At 34.0% G+C, this 14,418-nt stretch overlaps 1 protein-coding gene across 1 annotated transcript in view; it reads left to right on the top strand.

Annotated features, from left to right (window-relative positions):
• The window catches only part of DGKB (diacylglycerol kinase beta), a gene marked incomplete at both ends in the record, with an annotated part of 346,918 nt that overhangs the window by 56,128 nt on the left and 276,372 nt on the right, over positions 1-14,418 (top strand). The window contains 1 exon segment of the mRNA XM_081346260.1: positions 3,007-3,105. Within this exon segment, the coding sequence (XP_081202386.1) occupies positions 3,007-3,105 (99 nt within the window).

Consider the following 14,418-nt stretch of genomic DNA (forward strand, 5'->3'; position numbering starts at 1 on the left):
ATTTGTTCCAGCTCGCACATATTGGGGCCTGTTGGTAAGAAAATCAAGAATCCAGTTGCACAAAGGGGTGTTTAAGCCAAAAAGGCCCAGTTTGTCTACTAGATGCTGGGGAATGATTGTGTTAAACTATTTAAAACTATTTACATTCTTGTCCCTAACTAGTGCAGTTAACTTTGCCATTTTTGCCATCTACTAAAATATTTCAAAATACATCACTGGATTTCCACTCTTCATTATTTTTTTTATTAGGAATCCTTTTGAAGCCCAGACAATACTTATAGTTTTTTGTAGAAATAAATATTGTATGAGAATCTGGTGGTCAATGTCTTGGACTAAGAAAAATAAATAAAAATAATTTAAATATATGTTTTTTTATAAATTAGAAAGAAAACATTCAAAGGATTTTCTGAAAAAAGTAAAAAAATACATCCTGAGTACTTGTGATACACCAATTGGAGTTACATATTCTTCATGAGATAATCCATGTGTTTCTGTAATGTTATTCTATGATATTGTTATGCACTCTGTAATCTAATGTTAAACAACTCCTTTTACATCTTACTTGTTTTCTCAAAGATCAGTACTGCCTAATAGGAAGATTAAGCTGTTCATAGCATACTACTAAATAGGAGAACTGTTAATTATCACCTCATATGTAACGATGCTTCAATTGGATGGTACATAGCTTAATGTACCTTCATTATGGTAAATGTGGTTTCACTACTACAAATGAGAATTAACATAAAAATGTTTTAGATTATAGGGCAACCCAAATAAAACTTTGGTACTTGAGGAGAAAAAAATGCTATACTTATTTTCTGTTGCTAGGAAACTGCCAGAAAAAAGTATTTTTGCAGGAATGATTAATGTATACAGGGGTGTCATTAGTTGCCAATCATTTTCAAATTCAAAAATAGAGCAGTCAAATTATCTTTTGCTAGATCTCTGTCTAAAGAATATGAAATTGGCAAAAGGTGCATATTTAATATTAAAACTAATATATCTTAAGTTTGATATATCAATCTTATATCATAAACATGGATAAATTATCCAAAGAAAATTAAATCATTCATTCAAACCAGAGAACAGTGATTTATGGAACAGCTGCTAGACAACATATTTTACTGTATTGAGGAAGATCACCTGTTAAAGCAAATACTTATGTGCTCCCTATTAACTATGTTGTATAAATGAGAAACATCCAATTTGTATGCCTAATTTGTTAGGATATTTCCCAGTAATTAAAACCGGCATATCTGATAGCAAAAAATATTGATATAAAACTATGCTAATTAATGGCAAATGAGATTAAATTATCCATCTCATGTTAGTCAACAATTATTTATTTCCCAATCATTTTATTTGGATATTAATGTGGTAGACATTTAATACTATTATAGTTCACTTATTTATTTATTCATTTGTTTGTTTATTTATTTATTTTATTACTTGATTATAAATATTTCTACCGCCCTAAAACAAAATGATGACAATATAGCATTAAAAATAATAAATATCCACACTATAAATACTAATAAAATAAATGAAGCTTCATACATTAGGAGGAAAGCCCAAGCAACATTATATATGATCAAAAGTTGTCAAAATGTTTGTTTTCAATTTACTTAAATATAACAAATTTAAACATTTTATAATGCATTTCTCTATTTACTCAATTTGACTTTTTTCAGATAAGTGAGTTTAGAGTTTTATCTTTAGTCTTCAGTACTATATGCACTACTTCAGTCATAATTTCATTTGATTTATGCAAGCTTTACATTTTTAGGATTATTGTAAGATTGCAGTTAAAACATTATTTTTCTAAAAAAAACCAAAGTTACGGGACTACTTTTTCATTAAACATGTTTAACATTGTGCTGATAGCATTTGTTTACTTGTCTTTAATCAACAATACAATAAATTCTGAAAGCTTTATTTTTTTTTCTTATTGATTTAAACTAGGATATGGAAATATTACTGTATAAACCATTGCATATCCAGAAGATCTATAAATGCTGTTTCCTCCCTCCTTTCTCTGTATATCTGTGTATGTGTAACAATGTTTGTGTACACAATATTTTATCCAGTTGGCTAATGAAAAATGTGGGACTGGCAGCAATCTCATTCCGTCTGTGAGTTATTTATTCACAAGGGTTATAGCATTAGCTATACACGTAAAACAAAATATTACTTCTAACATGTTACCATCAGCAGCAACAGCAACAACAGTTACAAAAATAACTGTTATTGAGAAAAAGCTCAAATTCTTATCTCGAAAGCAATTACTAGAATGCAAGGGGATTATTATTTTTTTGGCGCCACCCTTTCAACCTTCTAAGGTTGGTAAAATGAGTACCCAGATTGTTGGGAACAATATGCTGACATTTGTATACTGCTCAACGACTGCTGTAAAAGACTGTGGAGCAGTATATAAGTACTATTGCTCTTATAAAAGGCATGTGGATTCTGTTTGAGTAGCAGCTTTTTTTAAAGTTTGTTACAATAGATAAAAAGTCCTTTGCTTTAATCATCACAACCAGCTAACCAGAGATTAGCATGATAGGATAAGAATAGGTGTCTCTTAGCCATAAAAACTCACTAGTCACTTTGTTTTCTCTCATCCCAATGTATCTCATAGATTTGTCCTTGTGTTAAATGAACTTACCCTATGCAAGTTGCCTACAGCTTCTTTATTTCTTTATGCAGAGATACATACACTCCAACAAATGATATAGAAAATATAGGAAAACAGAATAGGATGTAACTCTTTTAGTGTTATGTCATCAACTGTTTATCAACAATGCCTTTAAAGAAGCCAACTTTAAAACCTTCTTCCTTTATCAGTTATATTATAATTATAAAAATAAAACAGAAATTTCTGTGATTGTTGCATTTGTTTGATTGTTGATTGTTGAAATGCAATTCATTCTAATCTTGTTTTAGCCATATTTAAATTCATTAATGTTTAATCCATAGTGATATTTTTATCTCTTTTTTTTGTTACAGCTACTTAATAAGTGTGCTTCACATCTAAAGCCAGAATGTGATTGTGGCATTCTAAAGGATCACATTCTACCTCCCACCTCAATCTGTCCAGTAGTACTGGTAAGCTCTTTCTTGTACATTCTAACATATCATGTTGCATTTAAATCTGTATAAACCAGAATTGATTTGTGAAGATTGATGAAAACTACACCATACAGTTTTACTAGTAATAGATAAATATTAACAAAATAGTGATTCACCAGCAGTGGAAATTACAACATATGAAAAATAAATTAATGTTCTTTTCATACATCACTGTCATAGTAGCCTTTCAAATGCTATGACTTAGTCCCTAAATGCTCTTCTGACTATTCTATCAAAATTAATCAAATATTGAGAATTAGAGGCATTTGTTTTTTTTGCAAGTCAAGTAACTCTTTCCCAAAAGGAAACAAAAGTAAGACATTCAATAAAATAGTCTTGTCTGTTTTTGTGATGGGGCCATATCTGGATGACAGAATTTTGCTCATTATGGTCATTAAATATCAAAACAAAGCAGTAACAAATGTATAATGAAAACCCACAAAAAGAATGTCTGCTCGAGAGGACTTCCGGTTGGTTGCCATTCCTGTCAGACGGGAGAGTTCCCTGCTCCGGAAATCTCTTGCATGTTGGAGGAGGGGGCACCGCAACAGCGCTGCGGGCACCCGAAAAAACCTCAGATCGAGCGTTTTGAGGACGTGGGATTTGGCGGGCACCCTAGACATTTCCCCTGCTCCCCGGTAGACCCTAGTAAGGGCTGCCGAAAGCGAACGGGGTGGGAGACGTGGTGCTGTGAATCTTCTTTGCTATCTTCAGCGCGCGAAGCTGCAAGTTCCGAAGGATGTGGAGCGACCAATTTCTCCGTCAGAAATTAAGAGAATTTGGACAGTTGAATACCGTGAGTAGAAGAATCTTAAAAACAAAATTTGGACTTGATTTGGATTGCGGAAGGGAAGCTAAAAACGGAAGTCGGTCCCTTTCCGCTGCTGCAAAACTGAAAGCAATTGCCTGACAGCTGCAGCTGTAAAAAGACTCTTGAGCTTTTAAAACCTCCAAGTTTCTGTTTAAAAAAACAAACTCCCCTGAAGCAGAGTGAGGGGGGGAAGACTCTTTAGACTTAAAGCCCCTGCAAAAGCTGTCAAAATAAATAAAAGTTAAGCCGACTCTCTCCCTGGGAGGGAGACCGGGTCAGACAGCGGACTCCATTGTGTTGTAATAAAGACACTGGAAGTCTGTGATCCTCGTTTCCTATTGGAACCTTTGATGTTACTGTGACGGTCTAAACTGTTGCAATCGAGCCTTTAAGGATCAGACTTGCTACATATCGACTTTCTCATCGGCTTTGTAACATAAATTACTTCTTTAAAAAAAAGACTGGTAAAACTGCCTGTTTGAGTGGAACTGGTGCTCTGGCTGTTGCAACTGGTTGACTGGTAGTGAGAAAATAGTGACTTTGACATTTCAAACTGTTGAGCCTTTAGTTTGTTGTGGCTGCGGAGGCTACAACTGCACCAAAAACAAGAAGGAAACTTTCAGTCTCCCCAACCTTTGAAGATGAAGTGCTCAAAATGTTAAATACATTAAAGGAGGGGCAGGACAGATTGCAAGAGACACAGGATAAACATACAGAGGAATTTAAAGAGATAAAAAAGGAAATTGGCTTCCTAAATAAGGAAATTCAACAGGTCAAGACAGAAGTTTCAGAAGTGGATACAAGAGTTACTCAGCTGGAAACAGGACGTGTCCAGGATTTGGAAAGACAACAGTACCAAGCTCAGGTAGCAATTGCTTTCCTGCAGATGAAGGAGAGGGAAATGAACTTAAGAATTCGAGGATTTCCCAAGATAGAACAAGTTAACTTAAAGGCAACAATAATCCAGGAATTTGAAGCATCGTGGGATTTGACAAAAGAAGAATTGTAAACAATAATAGTGAAGGCCTATAGATCTGGAGCGAATCCAAAGAAGAGAGATTCAAAATGTATAAGTGATTGTATGGTGGTTTTTCAAACTAAAGAACAAAGAGATAAAATTTTGGGCCTTCACTATCAAAAGAATTTGAAAGTCCAAGAGCAACAGGTGGTCCTTTTTAAGGATATCCCAAAATTCTTCTTGGATTTAAGAAGCAATTATACAGATTTGGTTAGTGCCTTAAGAAAGAAAGGGATCTACTTCCATTGGGAATTCCTCGAAGGATTATATTTTAAATACCAACAGAAGAAGATTCGAATTCGAACATTGGGAGAGAAGGAAAGATTTCTGGAGAAGAACGTAAAAGATCTTGAATCGGAAGCAGGAGCAAGACCTGGCCCACAACTGGAATTACCACCTCTTTTTGACGTAGGGCCGCTAGGAGCCGGGGCAGGAGCTAAGCCAAGAGCAGTAGAGTAAAACAATATGCCACTAAGAATCTTATCATGGAATGTGAATGGTTTAAATTCGAAACCTAAAAGAAATCAAATCTATCACGTGTTGCAAAAACAGAATTTGGATGTGATATGCCTACAAGAAACACATGTGATGAGAACTCATAGAAAAATTTTGCAAAATAAAAGATTAGGTCAAGAATTTATTTAGGCAGATAAAGTTAAGAAGCGAGTAGTAGTGATTTATGTTAAAGAGAAATTAGAAGCAAAATTATTGTTTAAAGATGAGGAGGGAAGATATGTTGCAGTTGAAGTAACAGCCCAAGGCAATAAGTTGCTGATGCTTGGAATTTACACACCAAATGAAGGTAAGGCAGTTTTACAAGAAGATACACGATGTACTTTTGGATTATATGGATTATAAGATAATCTTGATGGGAGACTTGAATGGAGTAGTCTCCACATTGATGGATAGATCACAAAGACAGAAGATTTCTAATGATGGAAGACTACCAAAGACTTTCTTTGAAATGATGGATAATTTTGATATGATTGATACTTGGAGATTGAAAAATCCATTGGAGAAAGACTTTACGTTTTTCTCTGATGCAAATAAATCGTGTTCCTGCCTCGATTATATATGGACAGCAAGAGATTTGGCCCTGAGAATAAACAAATCAGAGATTTGCCCAAAGACTTGTTCTGACCATAATGCTGTGCTGCTGGAATTAAAACTGTTTCTACAGGGTTCGCTTAGACAGAGAATGAATGATGCCTTGCTGAGAAGTGAACAGATTGTTGAGAAGGCCCAAAAGACCATAAGAGATTATTTTGAGATAAATTTGAACACAGAGGTAGAAAAAAGGGTCATTTGGGATGCAAGTAAGGCGGTTATGAGAGGTTTTTTGATTCAACAGAATGTAATAAGGAAGAAGGCCCAAAATGAAAAGAAAGATATCATCTTGAACCAATTGAAAGAGAAAGATAAAAAATTGAGGAATAATCCAAAGAATCAACAGGTTCAAAAAGAAATAAAGGCCTTTCAATCACAATTCTCTCAGATAATTAATCAAGAAATTGAATGGAAAATAAAAATGATGAAGCAAAGGTCTTTTGAATCGGCAAATAAATGTGGCAAGTTACTAGCTTGGCAGTTGAAAAAGAGACAGAAACAAAGTACAATAACTATGATAATGCAAGAGGAAAAGACTATTGAGAACCCTGCAGAAATTAGGAAATGTTTTCAGAAATATTATAAGCAGCTATACAAGAAAGAAAAAGAGGACTTAATTAAAACAGAACAGTTATTGGACAAATATGGATGGCAGAAAATTCCTGAAGAGAAAAGGACCCTACTCAATTACTGGATTACAAGACAAGAATTGGAGGCAGCAATTAATCAAATGAAAATTGGCAAGGCACCAGGACCTGACTGATTGACAGCAAAATACTATAAGACATTGAAAGACTGGCTGATTCAGCCACTGATCGAAGTATGCAATGAATTACTAGAGGGTGTCAAGGCGCCCGAGACCTGGAGAGAAGCATTTATTACACTGATACCTAAACCAGAAACAGACAGAGCTCAAGTAAAGAATTACCGCCCAATCTCCTTGTTAAATGTGGATTGCAAAATCTTTGCAAATAGGCTACAAGATTGAAGAAGGTCCTTGAAGATCTTATTCATCATGATCAAGCAGGTTTTTTACCTAGGAGACATATGAAGGATAATATTAGGAATATAGTAGATATTTTGGAAAGGTTAGAGACCAAAAAGAACTTTAAGGCTATGTTAATGTTTATTGATGCGGAGAAGGCTTTTGACAACATTTCTTGGAGTTTTATGAAGAAGAATTTTGAAAATATGGAGGTTGGGCAGAGTTTTATGAATGGTTTAATGCAATCTATTTTGAGCAAAAAGCAAAAATTATAGTTAATAATGTGGTGTCAGAGGAAATTAGAATTGAAAAGGGTACCAGGCAAGGGTGCCCACTTTCCCCTCTGTTATTTATTACGGTTCTGGAAGTCTTGCTGAATATGATAAGGAAAGAGGAAGGTGTGAAAGGGATTGTAGTGGGTTCGAAACAATATAAGTTAAAAGCCTTTGCTGATGATTTGGTGTTAACATTACAAGATCCAGAAACCAGTGCAATTAAAGCACTGGAAATAATACAAGAGTCCGGACATGTTGCAGGTTTTAAATTGAATAAGAGTAAAACCAAAGTCTTAGGGAAAAATCTGACATTAGGGGAAAAATAAGTTATAGGAAGCCACTGGTTTGATGTTTGTAAAAAAAGGTGAAGTATCTGGGTGTAAATATGACGGCAAAAAAATTGAATTTGTATAAAGATAATTACGATAAAATGTGGAATGAAATTAAGAGAGATCTGGATATTTGGACAAATTTGAAATTGTCTTTGATGGGCCGAATTTCAGTTGTTAAGATGAATGTATTGCCAAAAACGTTGTTTCTATTTCAAGTACTTCCAATCATTGAAAAGTTGAATTGTTTTAAAGAATGGCAAAAGGTATTATCGAAATTTATCTGGCAGGGGAAAAAACCTAGAATTAAGCTCAAGCTATTAACAGATTCAAAAGATAGAGGGGGCTTTTCCCTGCCAGATTTGAAACTTTATTTTGAAGCTGCTGCTTTTTGCTGGTTGAGAGATTGGTTTGTGTTAGAGAATACAGATGTATTAGATTTGGAAGGTTTTGACAATGTATTTGGATGGCATGCATATTTATGGTATGATAAGATAAAGGTCCACAAAGGCTTTAAAAATCATATAATTAGAAAGTCATTGATTAATGTGTGGATGAGACATAAAGACCTGTTAGAAAGTAAAACATCCAGTGGATTTCGCCACTAGAGGCTAAGACCCAGAAAAGGTCAAATATGGAAACCAAGTGGCTGAAATATAAGGATATATTGGTACAAGAAGGAGACCAATTTAAGATAAAAATATATGAGCAGATGAAAGATAATGTGGATGATTGGTTTCAATATTACCAAATGATTGAAGTGTATAAAATGGATAAAAAATAGGTTTTCAAATAGAGAAATCCAAATTGGAAATGTTATTGTTAGATACAAAATCAAAGAATCTTTCCAAAATGTATAATTTATTGCTGGAGTGGCACACGGAAGATGAACAAGTGAAATCAGTGATGATTGATTGGGCTAATGATGTGGGGCACAACATTATGATGGAGGACTGGGAGAGGATGTGGAAAAAGAGTATAAAGTTTACAGCATGTAATGTTTTGAAAGAAAATATGATGAAGATGATGTATAGGTGGTATGTAACACCGGTTAAACTTGCAAAAATTTATCATACACATGATAATAAATGCTGGAAATGTAAAGCTGTAGAAGGAACCTTTTACCACATGTGGTGGACTTGCCCCATAGTAAAAGACTTCTGGGAAAAGATTTATAATGAATTAAAGAAAGTGTTGAAAAACACATTTATTAAGAAACCAGAAGCCTTCTTATTGGGTATAGTTGGAAAAGAAATTCCCAAAAAAGATGTTACTTTCTTTCTGTATGCCACAACAGCGGTGAGAATTTTGATAGCCAAGAATTGGAAGACACAAGAAATACCAACGGTGGAAGAATGGCAGATGAAAATGATGGACTATATGGAACTCGCTGAGCTGACCGGGAAAATCCGTCACCAGGGAGAAGAGTCGGTGGAAGAAGATTGGAAGAAATTCAAGGACTATTTGAAGAAATATTGTCATATTAATTAGTTTGAAATGGACTTGGAAGTGCTTATAGGTTGCAGTTTTAGAGTTTAATGTTTAGTATTAAGGATAATATGAAAGAATGATTGTTAAATGGTAAGAAATTAAATATAGATATTAAATATGATTTAAAATTATGAAATAGAAATTGCTAATGATGATTTACGATGAAACGCAGATAGGGGGGACTTGAGGAAGTCACCTGAAAATGATTAGAAAGATTAAGAATAATGGAAGTTAAGTATTCTTTTTGTATTTTTGTTGATTGTATTGTTTATGTTATGTCTTGTTTTTATATGTATTTTTTTGTTTAAATATATGTTTTCATAAAAGCAAAAAAAAGAATGTCTGCTCTGTAAAAATAAAGACTTCTGTGCTTTCACTACTTAAATTTACCAGCCATTTTAAAAGCAAAATATTTATCTTTTGTCATTTATGGAACCAGCTTCCCAAAATATCTAAATTTCTAGAATTTTATTTTGTTTGGAGTTGGCATTAATACTAGGGACTCAGATTTCAACCAGGGTCAATCTAGAATAATGACATTGTCTTTGCAGCAAGCAACTTATCCACATTACGTCCTTTATGTTGCTATTTAAAACAATAAATTTCACTCTCTACAAAATATTCAGTGCAATGTATGTTGTGATCAATGCTATAAAGGTTTTTCCATATCAGAATACACAAAGAGAGATGATACTAGGATTTAATCTTAAATCTTTAAATCAAGACTTACACAAATCACCATAAAAAACACAGCAAGTTGATGGCTATAGTTGCTTGGCCTGCAACGAAATATAAATCCTTTTGCATTTTGTAAATGACACTTTATACTGTTACACTTAAGTCATGTCAATGTAATTAGTATAAATCCATGGATAAAGTATAGATAATCCTCGATTTACAACCACAATTGAGCCTCAAATTTCTGCTGCTAAGTGAGACATTTGTTAATTAGGTTTTGCCCCATTTTATGACTTTTTTTGCTGTAGTTGTTAGGTGAATCACTGCAGTTGTTAAATTAGTAACATGATTGCTAAGTGAATCTGGCTTGCCCATTGATTTTGCTTGTAAAAAGGTTACAAAAGTTGTTCACATGACCCTGGAACACTGCAACTGTCATAAATAGTTGCCAACTTTCTGAATTTTGATCATGTGACTACAGAGGATGCTGCAATGGTCATTACTGTGAAAAATGGTCATAAATTACTTTTCCAGTGCCATTGTAACATTGAATAGTCATTAAACAATCTGTTGTAAGTAGAGGACTATTGTAAATATAATTTGTAGAAGTATAAACCTAAGTCTATGGGATTAGATTTAGAAGCTTGCTTTAAATGGGCAAATAAAAACTGAAGCTCTTTGGATGAGAAGCAAAATGTCTTCAAGGAAAAACAAAGAAAGTCCAGTTGCCTCTTGAAAAAGCACCTTAGGGCTCTCTTGCTTAAACTAATGTAATCCAATCACAGCCAGAATCTCTGCCAATATAAGAGCACAGGTATTCTGAGTACAGCATGGCAACAAATTTGATTTAAGAATGGTAACCACTGAGAGATAAATGAATTTACTAAGATTCTGTATCCATCTATCAGGTTATGCTGCTATCCTAAAATAATTAATTGAAGTCTGATGGACTACTTAATTGGAGATATTGATAAGTCACTTATCTCAGTTGCATAGAATTCAATTGCCTAAACAACTATAACCAAATATATTCTATGAAGCTTATAGTATGGTATCTCCTTCCATATGGAATTCAGAATTAAGATGCCTTTGAATAGTGCTTGGCATTAAAACTAATAGGAATTTATTCCAAAGACAGGATTCTTTTGGGAGCACAAACCAGTCTTAATTATGTGATAAATTATTCTGTATTTTTGGAATAGCATATTATTTAGCAATAGTATATAATGCTTAACATTAGAAAACATGTCTTCACCAAATGGAAATATGAAATTTTGAATAAATGAGCAAAGCTGCATAATATACACTTGCCAGGTTTTTAACCTCACTGTGGAATATCAAACTAGCTTTTTTGTTTTCTGTCACATATATTTAAGTGAACAGTGAACAGTTAAAATGTGCTCATTTTAAGTATGAAGATTTTAAAATTTTATGGGTTTTTTAAAGTACAAGAAATATATATTATGCATTGTTGCTGTGTATGGTCTTGATCCTTCATATTCAAGATGTATTGTGTGTAGATTATATAACCAATTTGGTTATGTTACATACTGTAGCATAAATTACTTCAGTTCACAGATATAACAGTGCTCTGCTGAACCATATAGCTAGTGAAACCAGCAAATAATGGTGCAAATACTAAGGAAAATGTTACAAAAAGAACTGTAAAAAATAGAAAAGTGATGTTACTCCTAGACTAATTCATAATAACTAGTGGAACATTCACTACACCTCCTCTTTGCAAAGTAACCGGATGTCATCTGACACAGGTAATGATGTTATCATTAAATGGGTTCCTGTCAAAGCTCTTTGAGGAATCTTCTTCAGAGGAAAAGGGGGAAACCTTTTTATATTACAGAAGAAAACCATAGAGTCAAAAAAAAAGAAAGGAAAAAGAAAGGAAAGGAAAGGAAAGGAAAAGAAAAAAGAAGATATGACCAGGGACAGAGGCAACATCATTTCCAACAACCTGTTCCATACCTGTAGATCAAACAATTGCTCCACAATGATGGCAGGATAATGCAGTATTACTGCAGAAGTGCAAGGATTCAATCCTGGACTCTTTGACATTAAAGACTTGTTTAGAGTCATATTCTTTTTCCTGACAAACTTACATTCCATTAAGCGTTAATCAGCTGAGTTCAAGTGCAGTCTTTTGCATAAAACAAAATCTTGATTAAAAAAAAAATATTGTGGAACATGTATTGTAGTCTTCCATGTGTGAAGCCTACAAGGTTTCAGTATATAAGTCCTAAACATTATTCTAGCCTCTTCCTTGAACTCCTGATCTTTAGCTTACTTCTTTACTATTGTCTCAACTGCTTCATTAAATCTGTAGTGTTTGCCTCTGTTTTAAGCTCCAGACTAGGATCCATCTTGATGCTCCTGTTCACTCTAAGTGATATTTGAATCCCTGAGTATGGTTTGCAGACATTCCATTTGCCTTACACATTTCTGGTCAAACAGCATCTTTCTAATAGGTCTGATGTTGTGCATAATGTTATAGCACCATAATTTCAAAAGAAATTCCTTGTGTTCTGAATTGTTGCAGGACATGAAATGAGTAAAGAGAAACTAGCGTGATGGTAAAGAAAATTGAAGTGTGAATTCCATCAGTCACAGATGGATAACCATATTTGAAAATATACTGTGGTGATAAACATGATAAAATATTCTTACTCCTCTATTCTCTCTACACTTGCCAATTCATATCTAGGGGCTCATTTCAGATACCCACTCCCTACTCAGTAAATGGAATGAAGATTTCTTCTATATGATACTGTCATATATGTGTGAGTTATTTTGCAGATAAAATCTTTCGCTTGACCCACTTGAAGTAAGATCAGGATCATTTTTTGTTTTAAAGTTCTGGAGACCAAGGATGTAAATAGAATTAATCTATCTATACCCCTGGTCCATGCCCTACCTAATTTTAATTTTGTGGTGGTAGCGATACAAACATGCCTTTGGGTCAAAATTGAGGTAGGTTCTAGTTAAACTATATCTCCTTCAGACTGGCAGCAAGGGTTACAGTTTGAGGCTATGAATTACAGTGTCACTGTTCTCTCCTAGACAGACAGTTCCAGTCAGTTTGTTTGAGGAAAAGAGCAGTTACATGATTTTTACTCCAGTATGAGCCCCCAAGGGGGCCATGTTACTTAGGATCTCTTTGAAGCCATTGAGAGAAGTCAATAATTTTGTATGACATATTATCAATATGGTCAGGATACCCATCTATTTTGTTACTCCAAGTCAGACCAGGGATGCAGTGGAAATCCTGACCTGGTGTCTGAGGACTACAGAGCTTGGATGATTAAAAAAAAAAGCTTGGTTTAATCCCACCAAGAGAAAGTTGCTAGTGATAGATCTGGCTTGATCATGGTTTCCAGTTTTCTTTTGAATGAGATCCAAGGTCCTCCCAGGTTCATGATCCATGCTAAAGCGAATATGTTATTTGCAATCCATTTTCGTCAAATCTGCCAGGAAACAGTTACCCATGCCTCATACATAGAATATTGTAACATAGTGTATACAGGGCTTGAAGATGATTTTCTTATTCAAAATGTGGCAGCCTATCTACTAATGAAGTGTTCAGGTTCAACACAGTTTTTTAAAAAATGCATTGGACTTTAGGGGCACTGGATTTCGCTTCAAGTGTACTAGCTTCAGTTCAAGGTAATACTTACAACTTTAAACTCTGCATGGTTTGACACCAAATTCGTACCAGACATCTTTTCAGTCAGATTATGCCTTCTATTGCCAAAAATATGTGACTGGCTATATATCCTGCAGAATCTGAGGGTCTGATGTGGGGAGATTGTGTGTCTCCTCATTGCTGTCCCATGATTTTGAATACCCAGCCACCTAAGAGTATGTTTCAGCATGGTGTTTCAATAGTGAAGGTGTAAAACTGTGTAGATTACTTACATTATGTTTGATTTTATTTTTATGCTTCTGTTAGAGAGTTTACCATATTTTACATCATGTATACAGTATCTATAATACCTGTGGTTGAAGTGAAATTATGTTCAGATATAAACTGCACATGCAGATATCAAATGATATTTTTTTAATAATGTCAGATCCAGTTTATTGCTATCCACCTTTTATATCTGTAACATTTTAATTAATTTACAGAGATCAAATAAGAGTACATTGAGATTTGTTTCCTAATGAGGATGCACTTAGAAGAAAGGTTTTACATCTTTCTGATATCCTGTGGGTAATTATGTTCTAATTATGGTATATGGGAAGGGGGAACATGATAACTCAGTTCTGAAATTGTTCATTGGATCCAATTAATTGGATCCATAAAAGGAACACTTATAGCAAAGGTGACTGGCAATATCTAAACTTTAATTCTATATTTTGTATTGCAGCAGAATTACATTCTAACAACACTAAAAGCAGAACATTGGCCTAAGATAAATAGGATTATTAATGAATACATACAGTATATGGCTCATTTTATATAACTGAATGCATTCTTTCACAGTACTTTAACAGAAATCATGATGAATTTGTGTGCATTCATGATGCCTCTATTCTTGTTCTGTTTTGGAACTTTTGGAAAAGGGATAGAGCAACCAATATAA

This window comes from Vipera berus (genome assembly GCF_964194415.1).
Source record: "Vipera berus genome assembly, chromosome: Z".
Lineage (NCBI taxonomy): Eukaryota > Metazoa > Chordata > Lepidosauria > Squamata > Viperidae > Vipera > Vipera berus.